This window comes from Populus nigra, chromosome 3 (genome assembly GCF_951802175.1).
Source record: "Populus nigra chromosome 3, ddPopNigr1.1, whole genome shotgun sequence".
Classification (NCBI taxonomy): Eukaryota; Viridiplantae; Streptophyta; class Magnoliopsida; order Malpighiales; family Salicaceae; genus Populus; species Populus nigra.
In genome coordinates this window covers 22520747-22539474 of record NC_084854.1, presented here as the reverse complement: position 1 = coordinate 22539474, position 18728 = coordinate 22520747, and the positions used below count along the sequence as shown (strand labels likewise).

At 34.0% G+C, this 18728-nt stretch overlaps 2 protein-coding genes and 2 long non-coding RNA genes across 5 annotated transcripts; 3 read left to right on the top strand and 1 right to left on the bottom strand.

Moving 5' to 3' along the window:
- Window positions 1-238: 238 nt before the first annotated feature.
- LOC133688863 (probable anion transporter 6, chloroplastic) lies at window positions 239-8499 on the bottom strand. Its single transcript, XM_062108492.1, has 15 exons — window positions 7969-8499; window positions 7661-7806; window positions 6389-6488; window positions 6060-6112; window positions 5275-5349; window positions 4845-4925; window positions 4508-4569; window positions 3695-3762; window positions 3118-3233; window positions 2932-2968; window positions 2194-2289; window positions 1973-2114; window positions 1819-1871; window positions 1024-1110; window positions 239-577 (listed from the first exon to the last, which is right to left on the bottom strand). Exons 1-15 carry the CDS (start codon window positions 8368-8370, stop codon window positions 476-478), a joined length of 1620 nt encoding a protein of 539 aa, XP_061964476.1. The 5' UTR covers window positions 8371-8499; the 3' UTR covers window positions 239-475.
- A 1488-nt stretch (window positions 8500-9987) lies between these two features.
- LOC133687816 (uncharacterized) lies at window positions 9988-11795 on the top strand. 2 transcript variants are annotated; one of them, XR_009841044.1, is made up of 3 exons: window positions 9988-10488; window positions 10662-10818; window positions 11748-11795. It is a non-coding gene; the product is annotated as an uncharacterized LOC133687816 (long non-coding RNA). The 2 variants fall into 2 exon arrangements; XR_009841043.1 differs by having other exon boundaries at window positions 10597-10818.
- An 11-nt stretch (window positions 11796-11806) lies between these two features.
- On the top strand, window positions 11807-13645 carry LOC133687815 (uncharacterized). The gene is made up of 2 exons (XR_009841042.1): window positions 11807-12063; window positions 12940-13645. It is a non-coding gene; the product is annotated as an uncharacterized LOC133687815 (long non-coding RNA).
- A 1379-nt stretch (window positions 13646-15024) lies between these two features.
- LOC133688898 (protein SRG1-like) lies at window positions 15025-17406 on the top strand. Its single transcript, XM_062108542.1, has 4 exons — window positions 15025-15571; window positions 15988-16235; window positions 16429-16756; window positions 16998-17406. The coding sequence occupies exons 1-4, from the start codon at window positions 15341-15343 to the stop codon at window positions 17232-17234; spliced, it is 1044 nt and encodes a 347-aa protein (XP_061964526.1). The 5' UTR covers window positions 15025-15340; the 3' UTR covers window positions 17235-17406.
- Window positions 17407-18728: the final 1322 nt, after the last annotated feature.

Below are 18728 nucleotides of genomic sequence, written 5' to 3'. Positions count from 1 at the left end.
CAGTGCCCATGTAATGGACCGGAATACAACATAAATTTCTTTACTGCTTTGTAGCAGCTGGTCCCGCAATGAACTGCCTTTGGACATTTCCTTTGATGTATAACGTAAAATGCAGAGAAATATTGGTGTAACAGAGTTCTTGGTTTAGAGGCATAACGTAAAATGCAAGCCTTAAAGGGCTAAAACACAGCTATACGACAAGCATGTTAAGTGTATGTTTTTGGTGGCCAACCAAGGCTGTAAGTCAACTATGCATTTTGCTTGGTGGATTACACTTGAAATCAATATACATAAGGTATTTTCTGTGTACAGAGATATACAAATGAAGCTAACTATTGGTAGATGAGGCAATTCCCACCAAACGCTATGGAAAAAGAAGTAAAATGTATAACATAATGAATGGTGTGCTCTCTCTCTCTCTCTCTCTCTAATTTGGATGCTTCATTCAAGAAAACTGATCCAAAGACAACCGAAGTCAATCTGTGTTGGAGAAGTTTTGAGGCTTGCTGCTGGCAAATGCCAACCATACAATCGTACCAGTCAAGTAGAAGAAAATTGATGGTGCGAATAAAGAAATCTGCGGAGTACAAATATGAGAAACAAACAGTTAAAGGAAGAAGTTAATAACAGCTTATCCAGAGATTACTTACTTGAAAATAGATGTAATGTAATGTAATCAATACTAAATTTCATTTTCAGTCCCTAAAGTTTTCAAATAAATTACTTTAGTCCCTCTATTTCATTTTTTTTTACAAATTGGTCTTTATTTGAAAGTTTCTTGGTTCTTATAATTTTTTTTATAAGAAAAACTACAGTTTCGTCTTTAATAAATTTCTTTATAATTACATCTTTGCATGATTACTCTTAATATGTAATGGTTCATTACATAGCTTTTTTTTAATATAAATTATAATGATCCATTTTATTACAGTTTTAAAAATTACAAAAACAAACTTAAGAATATAATGGACCATGATCCATTACATTCAACCAAATATTCCGTAAGAGGTAGAGGTAACTTACACTCCACGAATGAGTTGTATCAAGAAGATAACCAGTCAAGGCAACACCTACAATTCCAGGTATTGCTCCAACGGTGTTGGTAATGCCCTGCGTAGGAAAATTAGATAGATTGAATGATTATAATGGTTAAAGGAAGGTCCTTTTTCTATACAAATTCAAGCGAAGACCTTGAACTGGCAGCAAGCTTACAGGACTCAATTGATCATGGATCAAATGAATAAATTATGTGCTTGACCTGGAGCTAAAATTAGAAACACTACCACAGGAATGTTTCACGAAAGTTTAGTCTAGAACTTCCAGTTCAAAACAATTTTGCATAACAGCATGAAGAGTCTACAGGAAGACCACGGGAATGCTCATTGGTGATAGGAGCAAAATCCACGCCAATAATGGTCTTATTAGATAATTTAGAATGCTAGTCTTGCGATCAATTTTATTAAGAGAAGTGGCTAGCTGGAAAAATAAGATAACAGATCACTGAGAAAAACCCACTAAATGAAGTGAATCAACATGGTTTTTTATTTTTCAGTTTCTGATTTTTCACCTGAAAAATCAACTCCACTTTGCAAGAGGTATATTATTGGATATGTGGGTTCTACAGATCCATGTCATAAATAATGATGCACAAGATTCAGGAACCATGTGCTGAGTTGATTTGAAGTAGATATAAAGTGAGGAACATGTGAGAAATAAGCTAATAATCCATGTTTATGACACCTAAGATCAATCTCACCAGGAGACTGATCAGAAAATGCATAGCATATGCAACAAAATTATGATTTGTAGGCCACATACCAACAGTATACTTGCATATTCAGGAGACATATCTTGATGTGTACAGTAAAGTCCTGCAAAAATGATAGATCAATGAAATAGAAATTAACCTAGCACAAGTCAATTTGTTCCAATTCACAAAATGAATTAAAAAGGTTCTTAAATAGTTCAGTACCTGACAAGGCAAAGCTTGAGAGGGCCAAGCCACAAGTGAGAATCCCCACAATCTCCCAGGGTGGAAGTCCTAGATCAACAGAGGAGAGCGTCATGCAAAGAGCAGGAGACAAGAAGGCAATTGTTTGGCAAATCTTTCGCACCTGCAAGGTCAAAAAGGTCAAGCTTCAAGGTGATGATTATAAATGTGCAGAACTATAATAGATGTCTGGTTTTACAGACCGTAGTGGTTTCAACTCCATTAGCGATTAAGTTGTCAGCGAGCTGTGCGGCAAAGCTAGTCACAAAAACTGAAGCCAAGGGAGGAAGGATGGAAACCTGAAATGGTTAATAGTTACTTCATAGGAAAATAAAATATATAAAAAATGTTCAAATGCATTTAAACAATCAAATGACGGATGACTATCCAATATTCAGACCTTTTGGAATGGCAAGGCATTCTCAAGTTTGTCAAGTTTTATCACCAATGCTTTACATGTTAAGCTCCCAAGTATTTAGGGTACTAACTAATCATTTTACCAGGATAATTTAGTAGAAAGCATTCATATAGTACTCACTTTCAGAGTACAAAATTTGGCCAAATTACTGCAAGGAAGATTAATTCCTCTCAGATAAAAAAAGCATGCTGTCTTGATATCACCCAAGCTTCTGATATGTTATTGGACCTGCCTTTCACTGTAGCAGTGTTTGACATCAAAAGATGCATGGAGATGGATGATTTCAAACCAGAACTTATATTTCAATTACATCGTATATAGGATACCAAGGCCAAAGCATGAGATGTTGAAACAAGCAATTTCTTGTACAACAGCGCTCCTTTTCATTTCAAGACGTGAGAATTTAATTTGTCAAATTTTAAGCTACAGAATTATTCCTTATATTTACAATACAAGTACTATAAATGACTAAAGTGTGAGAAGGGCTAAAATTTGTAGGACAATCGTACATCTTCAAACTTACCCATGCAGCTTCTGTCAAATTCAGGCTCAGCTCCTCACTGCATGGCATATCGATTGAAAGTTAAGTTTCTTTTCCATTACAGCCATAATGACAAGCACATTGAAGATATTGATATAGAAGATTATAAATGCTTTTCTTCCAGAACGATGAGAAAAGAAATTCAGAGAGTAGAACTGCAAAAGATACCTGAAATAAGAAGGAAGCCAAGATAAACAGTTATAGTGACCCCAACTTCCACAAAAGTGAGCATATATCATTGCCCATACAGCTGGGGTTCGGAAAAAAGCCTTCCAGGGCACATCCTGCCACAATAGAGCCAGGAAGGAAAGTGAGGCAAAAGGTAACACAAAAGTTTTAGGAAGGTTCTTTTAATTTCGTTATCAGGTATCATACAGTTCACAAAAATAGGAAAAGAAATAAAAAATCCCAACATGTTTAAACTCATGTGAGAACAATCAATAATATGAGAGTGATGGTAATGGCAATCCTAGTGAACCATGTTTCAAACCATTTTGTTACAAAGAACAGTCAACAATAGTACGTTGAATTCAGGCAGACTTATTGGCTATTGCCATTGACTATAAGAGTATTGAATGACCCCTAAGCCTAGTTACTTGGTTTTACTAGACAAATCAGTGAAACATGCGACTTTTCAAGAAGTATTGCATTTAAGGTACAATCAATAGCTCAATCAGTACCCTTTTCCATCCTTCAAGTTTCCAATCTTATATAGCCGAATAAAGAAAAGGAGAAAGCATTGTACCTTCAGTGAGCCACCCAACGCTGCAAGAGAATTACTAAAAGATTTTTCCATATGGATAGATTGGGGCCCTGTCAAACATATCAAGGAAAAGTCCTCATGACTATGCGGAAAGGATCTCAAGGAAAAATGACATTTTCACTACCAATCATTTTTATGTAGATCATATCAGTACACCACCTAAGAATTGAGCCTTTCCTAGGATAACCCTCCAATGAGAGGTCAATACTGCAGTTGAGCATAGAAAGTCATCTGAAGACTCGGGAAAACATGCTTCTGGTGTAAAAGTAATATGCTAACTCCATTTAGAAGATGAGATAAATCCTAGTGGATTGTCTCCGAGGCAACAAAATTGATCAGTTCAAGTGTACCCAGTTGAAAAGAGATACAGAGTATGCTTTGAATAATATGGAGGACATATTTCTATGACAAAGCTGATATTTGGTATATAAAGTGGGTTATTCTCTAGCAACTCAATATGACAATATGTGAACTATTGTTCGAGGCTACCCAAACAATAGGGTGTTTCAGATATGCCACTCCTTTAGCTTACATAATTGCTAAATTTGTATAAATTAGGGAAAATATTCATCATACATGCAACATCAGGTGGACTAACCAAATAATTTACATCAGAAAGGCAGTGTAGAATAAGGTATTACCAGTACATGAAAAGAGATGCAAAAGAAGACACCATATGATTGTGGCAATTATATAAAAGTAGTCAACCAATCATTACCTAGTTATCAATAAACTAAGAAGCTTTATTCATCAAATCAAGAATAGAAAAAAAAAACAATAGAAGCTAATGCTTACGTGAGGCAGGCTTGGCAGCGTGTGAAGCTTGCCCCTCTTCAAGATATTGAAACCCCAAAAACCTTCATAATTTTTGGTGTTGCCACAAGTACGAAGTCAACTTTCATTCAGTTGTTAACATTAGCAACTTAAAAAACTGAATATAATCAAATAAACAAATGCAAGTATTAAACAGTCAGTTCAGAATCACAGTGAACCAAAAAGCCATGAAATATTATCTTTTTATTTAACATTGAGTGAAAAGCCTTTTTATGCATCACCAAAGTGTGAAATTCCTTCTGTTCAAGGCAGAAGCAGGTAAGCATTGGAATCCAAGAGATTAGTGACAGATACTTACCAGGCTAACCCAAGAAAGCCAAATATATAAAATACAGATGCCCAACCAAAATTCTGAATAAGGGGAGGAGCTAAAAGAAGCCTGCATGAACTTTAAAACTGTTAGAAACGACTAGCAATTGAAGCCAGGTGCTCACTTTAACTAAAAAAATAGACTCAGGAAAAAGAAAAACATTAAGCATAGCATGAATTTGTCTATTAAATGTGTTTCACAGACCTAACACACTTAATTCTTTCAGTTGCAATTTAACACCAGGAAGATGAAAAGCTGTGTTAGTTTCTCTAATAATTGACAATCACATATGCCAATGGGTTGAATATACTCTATGGTCAATTTTTACGGTTAACATTCTGTAAATAAAGTGGTAAGCAGCTTCCTGATCAGTAGAAAAGAATTGTTGCTATCACAGACCAAATTTAGAAAAACATACCCTATAACACTTCCTACACTCAGTCCCCCAAAGACGAATGCTACAGCTCGTGATCGCTCTTCCAAAGGTATTGACCTGCATGCAATGTTGGTCAATACCAATCAAAAGGAGAAAATAACTCTACATTATCTCTTCAACAGAGATCAGCTTTCTACAATACAAGCAACATAAGAGAGCAACCTATGGGCCACTATCAGTCAATGAGGATGCAAAATATAACAGATTATAACAAGCCAAAGAGCACAAGTTCAGTAGCAGAGAATAAGAGAACAGGACACAGCCTACCACAAAATAGGCAAGACAAGTCCCATACAGATAATAAGTTGATATGAAACAGAAGAAAGCCAAGAAGAACCTCAAAAGGCAGAGATGGGAGACATCAGTGTCTAAGTGTAAACATGAATTAATATAGACAATTAAGAGATTATTATTGTACATATATAAATTGTTAGAGGTGGGCAGGGAACTCTATAAACCACAGAAAGAGTCATAATGTTCCACATAACAAAATTAACTTCCAAATATTCCACAATGAAATCTCTATGAAGTTCTTCACGAGACTACCAATTTTACTCAATAATGTAAAAGAATGCAATCTGGACATGAGCATGAGCATAAGAAAAATCAAGAAAAGTGCAAAGGAATACTACTCTAATGAAACACATGAAACAAACCAACCAAAAACCCGACACAAAAACATAGCAGTGGTTGATTGTGTTTCAGCAAATATTATCTAAAAGGTTCACTAAAACTTGCTCCTATAGAGCTTTGGATGTCATACATGCCTGGCAATGAGGTCAGTTGCTGCCGATGGCGAAACTCCTTCTCCTATTCCAACCTAGATATGGAACACGTAAGAGAAAAGCTCAATAAGACAAGAAACAAATTTAACCAATTTAACATTGAGTAAAGGAACATCAAAGCAAAATGCACAAGAGTATTATGAAAGACAGAGAGACACGGACTAATTAAGAAAGGGAGAATCTCTAAAGTATTATCAAATGCTTATGACATATACATAAGTACTAAACAATTGCAGATTCATGAAAAGATGTACACTAGTTGGACTGAAATACTAGTTCAACATATGGAGTATGGGAGAAGCTGCACATACCAAAACCCTTGACAACATAAGTCCGGGCATATATCCAGCAAGAAAAGGAAGAAGTGCTGTGGCCACTGACCATGTCAAAACTCCAAACTTAAGAACTTTTCTGAAAAATAAATATAAATAAAAAGTAAGGCATTAGGCTTGTATCATACAATTTGCACCAAACCCGGAAGACAGGTGAAACGCTTGCAGTGCATTGGATCTCTAGAAAATTAATTTTACTCCATAAAACAGTTGGTTTCTGGAGTCCTCTCTTTCTGAATTAGAATGCTAGAAAGAGTTGGGTGTCTATTATGGCATTATCCTCAATCTTTAAGGAGACCCTGTGCATCCATTAAAACCATGAACTGCCCAAGTGGAGTCAGCCATATTTCCAGAAACATATACCTTTTTTACTGCTTTAATAGATAGGATAATCATAGAGCAATCATTCAATTACATTGAGATGAAACAATAACTTGTGCAAGAACATAAACTGTTTACAACTTGTACATTTAAGCTCTAGAGGGGATGGATTAAGTATGAAATCTAAGGTTATAATGGAACTGTTTGCTGTTCTTATTGCCCAAAACTGCTATAGTTGAGGTGTCACATTTAGAGTTTAGAAAGTCAAATGGAAATGAAGTATATCAACGCACATCAATGAAAATGGGATGTATCAGCATCAATGAGCAGAAAGGTAGGATCACGATCAAACAAAAAGAACAGTTTTCTCAATCTTAATGGAGGGGCTACTCGAATAAAGCAGATAAATTGATAGTTGCAATGACCTAATATTGATTTTTGTTAAATCAGAAGTAGCTCCACCTTTCTTAAGGGAATTTGAGCTCGTAAAAGTAAATATAGCACTCAACTCCAACACCTAACACCTCAATTCAACCCAACACATCAATGACAACAAGTTAAATTAACCATATAAATCTCTTCTTCTTTCCTGCTATGTTCAATTATCGGATAAACTTATTGTGATCGAAAACATCCTTCGGCCAGTAACCAAACATAGAAGATCATTCAACTAGATCTTAATCAAGAGTTAGCAGTACTTATACCAGTTTAAGTATATAGGAGAAGAAGAAAAATAGCTCAAGGTAAAATTCTGCACAGGAAGATACTAATATAGCCCTCCTCATGCTTCAAAGGATTATATCCATTACCGGAGCTTAAACAAGAGGTTTCTCACCGCTGGAGTTTAGAAAAAAGTAGTTTATTAATGGAAATGACACGGTCCTCTAACATGAAAGACCATGTAAATACAGCGAGCGATGAGGAACTAACCTCCCCCCAAAAATCTTGGCAAGCCAACCTCCTGGTAATTGACTCAAAGCATAACCCCAAAAGAAGGATGACTGCACTAGCCCAGCCGTTGATGCATTCCACCCAAATTGGTGTGACATAGGAATTATAGCAATACTCAAGTTCACCTACCCAATTTAGCAAATTGATCAAAATTAACTTTAGCCACACACACATGACCAAGTAGCTAACATTAGCAGCACCTTAAAAATCACTCCTTTTTTGTTTCAATCCGACAAGAAAAATTACCAAGGCCTATGAACATATCAAATTAGACCAAATACACTTACCTTGTCCATATTGCAAATAACGAAGGCAAGTGACGTGGTGCCAATAAGCTTATATCTCTGAGGAATATTCTTCCACGGAGGCCAATTCCAATCAAAACCCACTTCACTAGACCCACTATCATTCCCCAATTTTTGCTCAAAATCCAAACTTGAACCCCTCTTGGGGTCCAACTCATCAACTCTTTTTAGTCCAGTGAGTGCATCAGGGACCCTCTCACTTTCTGTCACATTCTCTTTCTCTTTAATACCACACCAAACCCTGAACGTCAAGCTGTTTTTAGAGTGTAAGAAACGTAAAGAATTGGTCTTGAATGAGGTGGTCGTGTTCAAGAGTGAGGTTTGTGTGCTTGTGTGGTGTGAGAGAGAGGAAAAGTTCTCTGCTTTCAAGGTGAAATTTGCCATTTTTTTTCTTGAGGGACAAAAAGGAATTATAATTTCTGGAAGTGAAGTGGATATACAGAGATAAAAAGTGTTAGCAGCAGCATGTAATGTGTCGAGTTTATGTGATACTTAAGTGAATGGAAGCCATGGGAGATACCTTCGGCATATCATTTGCAAGGACCTGAGGTGGCCACGGAGGAAGATGGTTTGTGGCTGTTGTTAGTTAGAGGGACCTACACCAAGTTTTGTGGGCTTCGGCTCAGTTACTACTTACCTTATATTTACAAAATTTCGTCAATTAAAAAAAAATAACTAAAGGGGAAGGAAAGTTATATTGCCTTGTAATAATGTAATTATTATATTGTTACTTGAATATTAAAATTTTGAACTAAGCATTGAATTGTTTTTTACAAATTATATAATGTTAGTTTGGTATTTTTATTTTTTTAATATACAATAAAATTACTCGTTTAACCTTGGAATTAAATAACATAATGCCTACTACTTAATGATATTTTTATATTTTAAATTTTTTTAAAATAATATAATTATTTTGATGTTTTTAAAAACAAAACCAATGGAAATCTCATTTAATGACTTTTTTTTTTTCATTTTACATTATTTTTCTTGTAATTTTTAGCAGTGTTTAGAGATATTATTGTAAATTATATTTATTAAATATAATTAAAAAACTCTTCTCGGGTGGTGTTTGTAAGATATTAATGCTCTTAATGGTATGACGTGTTTTTCAAAATTTACTGCAATTTGTCATTGCTAATCATTTCTTTTTTATTTTTTTTGTTTTCTCTCTCCATCTCAAGTTTTGCGCCAACTTTTCTAAAATTTCAAAACAACACCTTCAATTTTTCCCCGTGACATTTAGTTTTTATTTTTTTTTTAATTATTTTTATTTTTATTTTGAAATAAATTATAAAATCATAAATGCTTTTCAATTTCACTTCATTCTATTTTTTAATTTATAAATAAACTATTAAATTATAAATATTTTTCAATTCATGAACAATTACAAATGACTTTCTTGGTTTTTGTTCTTTTTTTTAAATTGGTGTTTTTTTTAAAAAAAATTTACTTTTTAATTTTCTTATGGTTTTCGTTCTAGTAAGTTAATATTAAGTTATTTGATATTTCTATATTTTTTTATGTTTTTATTAATTAATTAATTATTATTATTTTTTATATTATTTAAATTACCACTTGAATAAAATACTCGAGACTTAAAAAAATTTTAGCCTATCACTTTTTTTAAGGTAGTTTTTTTTTAACTTGGTCTGCAGCGGAGGCATACATCATATCTAGTCTATGACTGAATTTCATTAAATTGTAAAGACGATTATCAATTGTAGGATGTTTAAGAAAAAAATAATAATCAGAATTTTCTGAAATGTTCGAGAAATAAAAAAAAAACTTAAATAGCTATACATATTCAAAATTCTAATTTCCTAAATATTTTACAAAACTTATTTTTTTTATAAAAATAATTTTTATTTTTAAAATCTGTTCAAAAAATTTAATGGTTGAGAATCTTCATTTTTTTATTTCTTAAATATCTTTGAAATTTCTTAATTTTTTGATATTTTTATTTCTGAATTTATTTAAATTCTAATAATTTCATTTTTTTCTTAAGCATTTTCGAAGATTGTGATTCTTTAAGGAAATCTGATTTTTTTGAATTTCTTCACCAGTTTGTAAAACAAATTTTGAAAAACTATCCTGGATAAGCTTTAGCACTTTCACCGAGGGGGGAAAAAGGGCCAAGAAAAGCCAACTAGAGCAGCTTGAACCAGTTGTGGCTTAAAGATGAGCAAAGATGGCTTTGAAATTACCTGCCCACAAAGAGAAGCTTGGTAAAACTATCCTGGATACACACAGATTTCAATCAATGGTGATATGAGACCCTAACTCCATTAAAAATCACAATACTAGCACACATGATTTGGTTCTTCATCTTCTTTTTATCAGAAAATTACTCTGCTGTGATACCTTGTAGTGCTATATATCTTCCATTCTATCATCTTATTATAGCCGTCTAAGAAGAGTTTTCTTCAAACTACTCCAGATATTTGGTCAAGCTGATAGATTAAATAATTGAATTACAGAAAAGGACAGGTAGCTGTTAAGGTAACAATTTCTCTCTCCATTTAAGAGTTGGCGAACAAATTTGAATAATCTTTCATCTTGCATAGCTTTCTTCAAGCTTTGAAAAACGTCAAGGATTCTTGATTTCAGGAAATAGGACATGGGATGTCAAGTTCATTCCTCGAAATTGCACGTCATTTTTTTTTGCATTACAGTGGAAGAGAAGCAGAAATACGCCAGGGCAGTGAATGGAAGTGAAGGGACAGTTTCGGAAAAGTAAGTTCTGCACTGGTCACACCGCCTCACTCTAGGGGTGTTTCCAGAAGATTTAAGAAGGATTAATCTGTGTCCAGAAAATCCAAATGATTTCAGGTTAACTCTATATTCTTGTTTGAGATCTTACCAAATGCGAATGCTGACTGATAGTTTGTCATCCTGTGTAGCGGGCTCATAAAAATTAAAGATTCTGAGCATTCAAGAGAGGATGTAATACAAGCTGATGAGATTTGACCTAATAGACTATATTGATAGTCTAACATATATTTTTATGACTGGTGTGATAGTTTTAAACTCAAGAGTAAATCTGGTCTTGCAAGACTATGGTAGCACCTTAAAATAAAGATACAAGAGATCTTAGCATTGGATTTTTCCAAGTGATTCTAGTGACAATTTTCTTATAGGATTGTCAAGTTAGAAGTTATTGTTTGGATTAATTTTATTTTTTTTCCTATGTTTTTTTATTTATTTATTGTATTCATTTAAATTTATTGTTTTAATTTGGATCTTGTTTTAAATTTTTTATGCTTTGAGATTACTATTTGTTTCTTGGCCTATTCAAAGATTTTGTAAATCTCACGAGAAAGAAGCCACCATACATTTATTTTTTAAAGAATATAATTGAGAATTTAGAGTTCATATTTACAATATTTTTTACTTGTTAAAATTTTATATATTTTTTATATTATCATTGTCCTATTAGCTTCCGCCTGCATAACACCCATTTTAGACTAAGAGCGTGTTTGACAGTGTGGTAGTGGTTGCTTTTCAAATAGCTTTTCGTGCCGAAATACATGCCAATGATGTTTTTTTTATTTTTAAAAAATTATTTTTAACATCAGCACATCAAAACGATCCAAAAAGTACAAACCACACTCAATTTTAGCAAAAAAAAAATAAAATTAAAATTTGGTCAAACGCAGGTTCAACCGCAGAGCCAAACAGGCCCTAAGTAGTTGTAGAAACTAGCTTTACCAATCCATTATGATCTTATACTGATGAGCTTCTACATTACTTCCTTGCAGAGAGATCTTCCACGAATACGCAGTGAGATTAAAGTTTGTGATGGATGTCTCTGTGGAAAGGTCACTGAATTTAGAATAGAAAGCTTTTCAGACCAGTTTGGTGACAGAGGATTGGAGAGAGGAATGTTCAATTTCCATCCAAGGTGTTCTAGACCTGATCTTGTTCTTGGTGTAAAGCCTCGTACTGATAGGTCAGGCATAACAGTTCTGCTGCAAGACAGATAAGTGGAAGGACTTCAAGTTTCATAAATGATAAATGGGTTAGAGTCCCATAGTTCCCGATGCACTTGTTGTTAATCTCGGAGATCAAATGCAGGTATATGCTTGTCTTTCTGGCATGGCTGTATTGACAAAGTATTTTGCATGAAAATCTGAAACTTGAGAAGTATATAATCATCAGATAATCAAGACTCCAGTGAACAAGTAGCAGTTGCCTAGGACCGTAGGACGACAGTCATAGTTTCCGGCATGCCACCTTTCTGAATTTTATCACTGGTTTTTTGAAACATTGCAGATAATGAGTGATGGGATGTTCAGAAGTCCATTGCTACGGGTAGTAACAAAACTTAGAATTATATAAATTATATTTTGAGATTCTATCTAATAACTTAAGTTTTTAAATTAAAATAGTTTATTATCTTATTCAACGAGCCAGACCCAGAAAAAGATATTGGCCCAGTGGATTGCTTGGTGGATGAGCAAAGACCGAGACTATACAGAAATGTTAAAAATTATGGCCTCGTCTACTATGAGTGGCACCAGAAAGGCAATGTTGCAATTGACACGCTAAAAATTTCCTCGTGGTGTACACTCTGTTGCTTCTTGTTCAGCTATTTGATTTTGAAAGTTGAATGGTCAAAGCTACTGAATTATTGGAGTTCAGGGTCATCGTAGAGCCAGGGTTCCATTATGTGATTTAATAATAAATTACTTGTTCAAATTAACAACATTGTATTTGATCAGGTTGATAAATTTTATAATTGAATTAAGCAATCCAATAATTTTCCTCACTAATTAATTTGTCTCTGTATTATTTTCATTTGCATATATTATATAGTCACGTCCTTTTCACCTGATAGAATAAAATGATCACCTGGAGTCACAGATACCAGTCATGAACTCCATCCATAGCCAAAAACGTTTTCTAATCCTTGTTATCATCTATGCACACCTCGTAACCTTTCTGATACAGGTCCATAAATGCAATGTTGGTTGCAAAAAGCGAGTATGAAAGCAAATGACGAGGAATTGTTGAAGCTTACAGGATTAAGAAATGTCTGGATTTAGCTATGCTAAAGGGAGACAGAATACCCTCAAATGTAATGATTTTAGCAAGAGAGGTTGTGAACTGAGGTGGCTTTCCGGTCAAGATTTTGTTGTTTTCAGCAGAGATCAGAATATAAGATAAACCCGTGTAACGGGTTGCAATGTCTCTAATCCCGTTGCTAGCTTCAGGTCAAGTTAAACAAAGGACAGTCTTACATCGGCAGCGAAGCAGCTCAATGGCTGATAGAAGAGAAAAGATAGCACTGGACACAGTAAAAACTTAAAAAAAGGAAGTTCCGCTCGCTGTCTGAGCTGGTTTTTCCAGTTGATGGGTTTCAGCTGGTTTTTGTCAGCGCATCCTATGCCTTGTGTTTCAAGGGCTGTGCTGTGTCTGTAAGTAGCAGGCATTTTAGTAGTTCTTGTAATCTGCCCGAAGACAAGGAGGAGATACTACCAAAATTTCCAGTCTTGGAAGTTGCAACTTCAACATTAAAATAATCTCTCATGGATTAGGTCACAAGTTGCTATTTTCAACAAACGATGGCAGCTTGTATGATCATATTTTATCATGATAGTGACCAATTACCCCACTTTCTTAATCATTAGAATTACTTGATGCTTTTAGTGAACCAGATGACCTCCACGCTTTTTCTCTCTCAATTTTTTATGGCCCAGGTAGCATAAATTAGTTTTGAAATTATAATAAAACTATCAAATTAAAAGAAAAATGATTGAGATGTCATACACAATGAGAAAAATCAAGGTTGATTCTAAATTCTTTGTAATTTTTATTTTAGTAAAAAAAAAATTATTTTATTTATTTTTCAGTTTTTAGGTGAGAGAGAACGCATAGCCAAAAAATAATAGGAAAAAAAAAATAATCAATTACTTTATTCTGGCAATTAAAAAAGTCAAGTTTAGTGTCAAAATGATTATCGACGAGATGAGTTTGTGGTGGCAGTTTTAGCATCCATCTTGCTAGAAAAGTTGATCGGAGTTTGGGAAAATTTGTGATCTCATGGTTGATTTCTTGATTTCTCCTTTTTTTTTTTGTTATTTTAAGGGAAAAGTGGGTTTAGTAAGGTTTGTAGCGTGTTTTTCAAATGTTTTCATATAAAAAATTGATTGAAAATAGATTTTTTGGTCTAAAATATATAATTTGATTTTCTGTCTAGTTCCCAGCCACTTTGATCTCATGTTCTTGATTACAAAGAACATGTTATTTACTACAATAAACGACACATTGTCCATGATAATTTTTTTAAAAAAAATAATTCGTTTATCCCTTTCATACAAAAAATCAAAGTCAACTTAAATACAGGGCTTGATATTTAAGCCAACATGTGCTTCTAGTGGACCATATATCTATATTTTCATTTTCTTACATTAAAACAAATTTGATATTTTAATTCATTTACTTTTAAATTTTGACATTGTTATTAAATAATATTATAAATTTTAATTTAATAATTATTTTTCAATTATTATGTATCTAATAATAACAATAAACTTTTTTTTTTCTAGTAAACAGAATAAGAGGTGATGCACTTATCATTTAACTATTCTCTAATAAAAAAACAAAAACGTAAAGGGGTGACAAAATTACAAAATATCTATAAAAATTGATCTAAAATTAAACAAATTGAACAATTTTTCTAATTTGTTGGATAATTTGGATAGAAAATAATTAAAAAAATAATTTAATTCGGTTTCAGTTTTTCAGACAAACTGAACCAAAAAGTAACAAACAATAAAAAAAAACTTATTATAAAATAAAAGCTTATTATATCAAAATCTATAAAAAATAACTCCACTAAATGGTTATTAATTTAAATTTATATGATTTTAATAAATCTAAAACCAATCCAAACAATCAGTTTAGTTTTTTTATTTGATTTGATCTGGTTCACATTTTTTTTAAAAGAAAAAAAAAATCCAATCAGTTAGAATTTTTTTAATCAAAACCAAACATGTTCATCCATGCATAACTGTGTTAGATCACATGGTGAACTGAGACTCCAAAATCATGTTGACTCCAAGAATAGAATAGTGGATAAAGGCAGACAAAATTGAAGGGGCTGCAAATGTGAGTGCCATTCCCCATTCTTTGACCACAGCTACCAAAAAAAAAAGAAAAAAAAAAGATCAGCACCATAACAACAGATCAAGTTTGAATTAAATAGATCCTAAACCGCAGATAAATCCAAGATCTTCCTTCGCTGTACAATCCACTGGAACAGCTGAAGTTTTCACACCCTTTTTGATAAAACCACCTTTACTGCGACCGAAGCAAGTAGTTTTCTGCAGCTGCTGGTGAGATAACATATATGGCTGCCAAGGCAGAGTTGATATCAAATTCAGTCCAAGAAATGGCTCTCAACGGGGAAGAACCACCAGTGAAGTATTTCTGTAAAGGAAATGATGTTGGAGTCCTTGATGCTTCTGTTCCGTTAATCGATATTCCAGTTATTGATCTTGGTCTCCTAACATCTCCATCAACCAGTGCACAAGAACTCGAGAAATTTCACTTAGCTGTCAGCTCATGGGGCTGCTTTCAGGTCCTTTCTTTTCTGAACTCACTCTTTATACAATGTCTATTTCAATATGATTTCAGCATCAGAAGGATAGTTGGAGTGTGAATAAGGAGTCACATAAGATAGCACAAGATGTGTAGGATATAATCGATACTGGTCAACTGGATTGATGAAGTGATATTATTCTCTAATTTGCGTTATCTGGATTGAGTATTTTAGCCAAGCAAGTTTAGGTCTATCTGCGTTTCAGGTTTATATCTGATAACAAGATTTAACAAAAAACTGGATAGTTATGTTATGAAGACAACCCGGATTTTTTATATTTTCTTCCATCTAAATTACATGCTTCATTGTGTAAATAAATAAAATCGAACATGTAGAACTGGCTTGCTCTTACAGTCTTGCTTCATAATCAGAATTGATTAATTTCAATGTTTCAGGTAGTAAATCATGGGATGACAAGTTCCTTTTTAGACAAAATTCGTGATGTAAGCAAGCGATTCTTCGCATTGTCGATGGAAGATAAGCAGAAATACTCCAGAGAAGCTGACAGCATTGAAGGGTATGGAAATGACATGATTCTTTCAGACCACCAAACGATTGACTGGTCTGATCGATTGTATCTTACTATTAGCCCAGAAGACCAGAGAAAGATCAAATTTTGGCCCGAAAATCCTAAAGATTTTAGGTAATTGAATCACACTACTACCAAATTATTCACTGGATTTTCAGTGTTAAAAAGAAAAATTGACATATCTACTGAGTTTCAGTACAATGAAGTTGGTAAAACTTACAGTTGATAATGAGGCAATTTCCATCCAATGCATGGTTAAGACTTTGAGAGAAGTACAAGCTAACTTTGTTCCTAACCATTGCTGCAGGGAAACCCTAAATGAATACACCATGAAGTTACAAGAGATAAATGAAATTCTCCTTAGAGCCATGGCAATGTCATTGAATTTGGAGGAAAGCAGCTTTTTAGACCAGTATGGAGAGCGACCACTTGTGGCTGCCAGGTTTAACTTCTATCCTCCATGTCCCAGGCCTGATCGAATTCTTGGCGTTAAGCCACATGCAGATGCATCGGCAATTACCTTCCTCTTGCAGGACAAAGAAGTGGAAGGTCTGCAATTCCTGAAAGACAACCAGTGGTTTAGAGTTCCCATCATTCCACATGCTCTTCTAATCAATGTCGGAGATCAAGTAGAGGTAAATTCTATTACTTTTAAGTGCTTCTTTTTCTTGTTAGCAGGAGCGAATGGCATTACACTGTAAACTCTCTCCCCAAATTCAGCTTTAATTATTCATATTTCACTTCACAAGATACAGGCAACAAATCTCCATTACAGAATAGGTTTAGCTTGTGCTTAAAATATTTCAAGCAATTGAACCTATAATATAAGTTCACAATTGACAGACTTACATAACTGGTATGCGATGATACACACAGATAATGAGCAATGGAATATTCATGAGCCCTGTACACAGGGTGGTGACAAACACAGAAAAGGAGAGGAACACTCTGGCTGTGTTCTGCATTCCCGACTCAGATAAAGAGATCAAACCGGCAGATGGGCTTATCAGTGAAACGAGGCCAAGTTTATACAAGAAGGTGAAAGATTATGTTAGTATCTACTTTCAATACTACCAGCAAGGGAAGAGGCCAATAGAAGCAGTGAAGATTTAAATTTTTTTCATATGTAATAACAGAACCTTTGTGGTGTAACAATAGACATGAGAAAAACCATAGCAATCCGTGACTATTTGTGGTGCCGAGGTGCTTGTTACCTTACCTGGATTATCAGATAAAGATGGGAAAGCAATGTTTCTGCTTCTTGTTGGAACATAATTGAGATTCATTCTATAGAATAACAAGAACTTGTAACCTGGCCACTTAGTAGCCAGAAAGAGGGAAATGGAAAGCAGACAGAGAAAACACAAGCATGCATTATTGAATTGAAGAAAAAACATACAGCTTCAAAAAATACCGTAAGAATAAAGCTAGCCTAAAATGAACATGACATGAGAATTTAAAGGATCCAGCTGCAACTTCTGTCACTCTCTTGAAAACCAGGTTTATGCATGTAGGTTAGGACAATCCATAAGTAAACGGTTAGAAATTGTGAGGTAAATTACACAACCTGTTAGAAATTGTGATGTAAAATATACAACCTTTTAGAAATTTAGACACTTTGTCTTGGAATCACAACAATGGAGTTTCATGGGGTGTTCTCAACACATGAAAACTCTCCCGTGCAGATTTCCCTGGCACACAGAGATGATGGCTGCAAACCAGACAAGAAGTTACATAGTAATAACGTGGAAGACAAAAGGAAGAAAAATAAATAATGAGACAAATATGAAAATCCTGCAAACAGATTCATGCAGGAATAAAACACTGATAAAACAAAGATTCTCACGCTGCCAACCTCAGTCATTGCCTCTCTGGCTGTGCTGCTCAAACCTATGCAAAGGGTCACAAGTCACAACTACATTCACCTCGGCTCCTCAATAGCCCATTGGAAACATTACAATTATTACAAAAAACCTAAAAGATTGTGTGAATCACTGTAGCTACTTTCATAAAATGAATAGTATTTTCTATTTTTTCCCTTCCTTCCATTTTTTTTAATTTAATCCTTTAAAAATATTTGTTTTTAGAATTAATCTTTATAATTTGTTTTTACATTATTCGCATGAGATTATCTTAGTCTCAATAAACAAATGAGAGAAAAAAAGCATAGGTGCGCAAATATTAGCCTAGGTAGCAGTGTGTGTGGGCCTTTTAGTCCAGACACATGGGTCCGGGTTGTCTTTCTTTTCTTTTTTTATTAAGGGTTGTTCACCTTTTATTTTTATTTTTTAAACTAAGCAGGTGGTTCATTGCCTGCTAACCCAATTTCAGGCAATTAAAGAGTCACTGAAAATTCAGACTATGAGATTTTTATGCTAAAATAACTAATTTTTCACCTCTTTTTTTCCAATACACCTTGACAAATTCATCAATGCCCTCAAATAACACAGAAAACCAAAACTGACCCGAAACCAAAACACTTTCCGAGCTCAGATGTACAATCTCATGCAAGGTTAAGGGCAAATAACAATTAGGGTAAATTCCTTCCATCGAATAAAATTTATTAACACCAAAATCGATTATTTTCATGATCGAAATCAGTGTTAA

Bases quoted from the DNA above. Each gene is read 5' to 3' on its own strand.
- LOC133688898 (XM_062108542.1), top strand. From the start codon at position 15,341: ATGGCTGCCAAGGCAGAGTTGATATCAAATTCAGTCCAAGAAATGGCT. The intron at 15,572-15,987 runs GTCCTTTCTTTT...TCAATGTTTCAG, and splicing joins GCTCATGGGGCTGCTTTCAG to GTAGTAAATCATGGGATGAC. The intron at 16,236-16,428 runs GTAATTGAATCA...CCATTGCTGCAG, and splicing joins GAAAATCCTAAAGATTTTAG to GGAAACCCTAAATGAATACA.
- LOC133688863 (XM_062108492.1), bottom strand. From the start codon at position 8,370: ATGGCAAATTTCACCTTGAAAGCAGAGAACTTTTCCTCTCTCTCACAC. The intron at 2,969-3,117 runs GTATCTTTTGCA...TATGCCATGCAG, and splicing joins TGGCTTCCTTCTTATTTCAG to TGAGGAGCTGAGCCTGAATT. The intron at 578-1,023 runs GTAAGTTACCTC...TGTACTCCGCAG, and splicing joins ATACAACTCATTCGTGGAGT to ATTTCTTTATTCGCACCATC.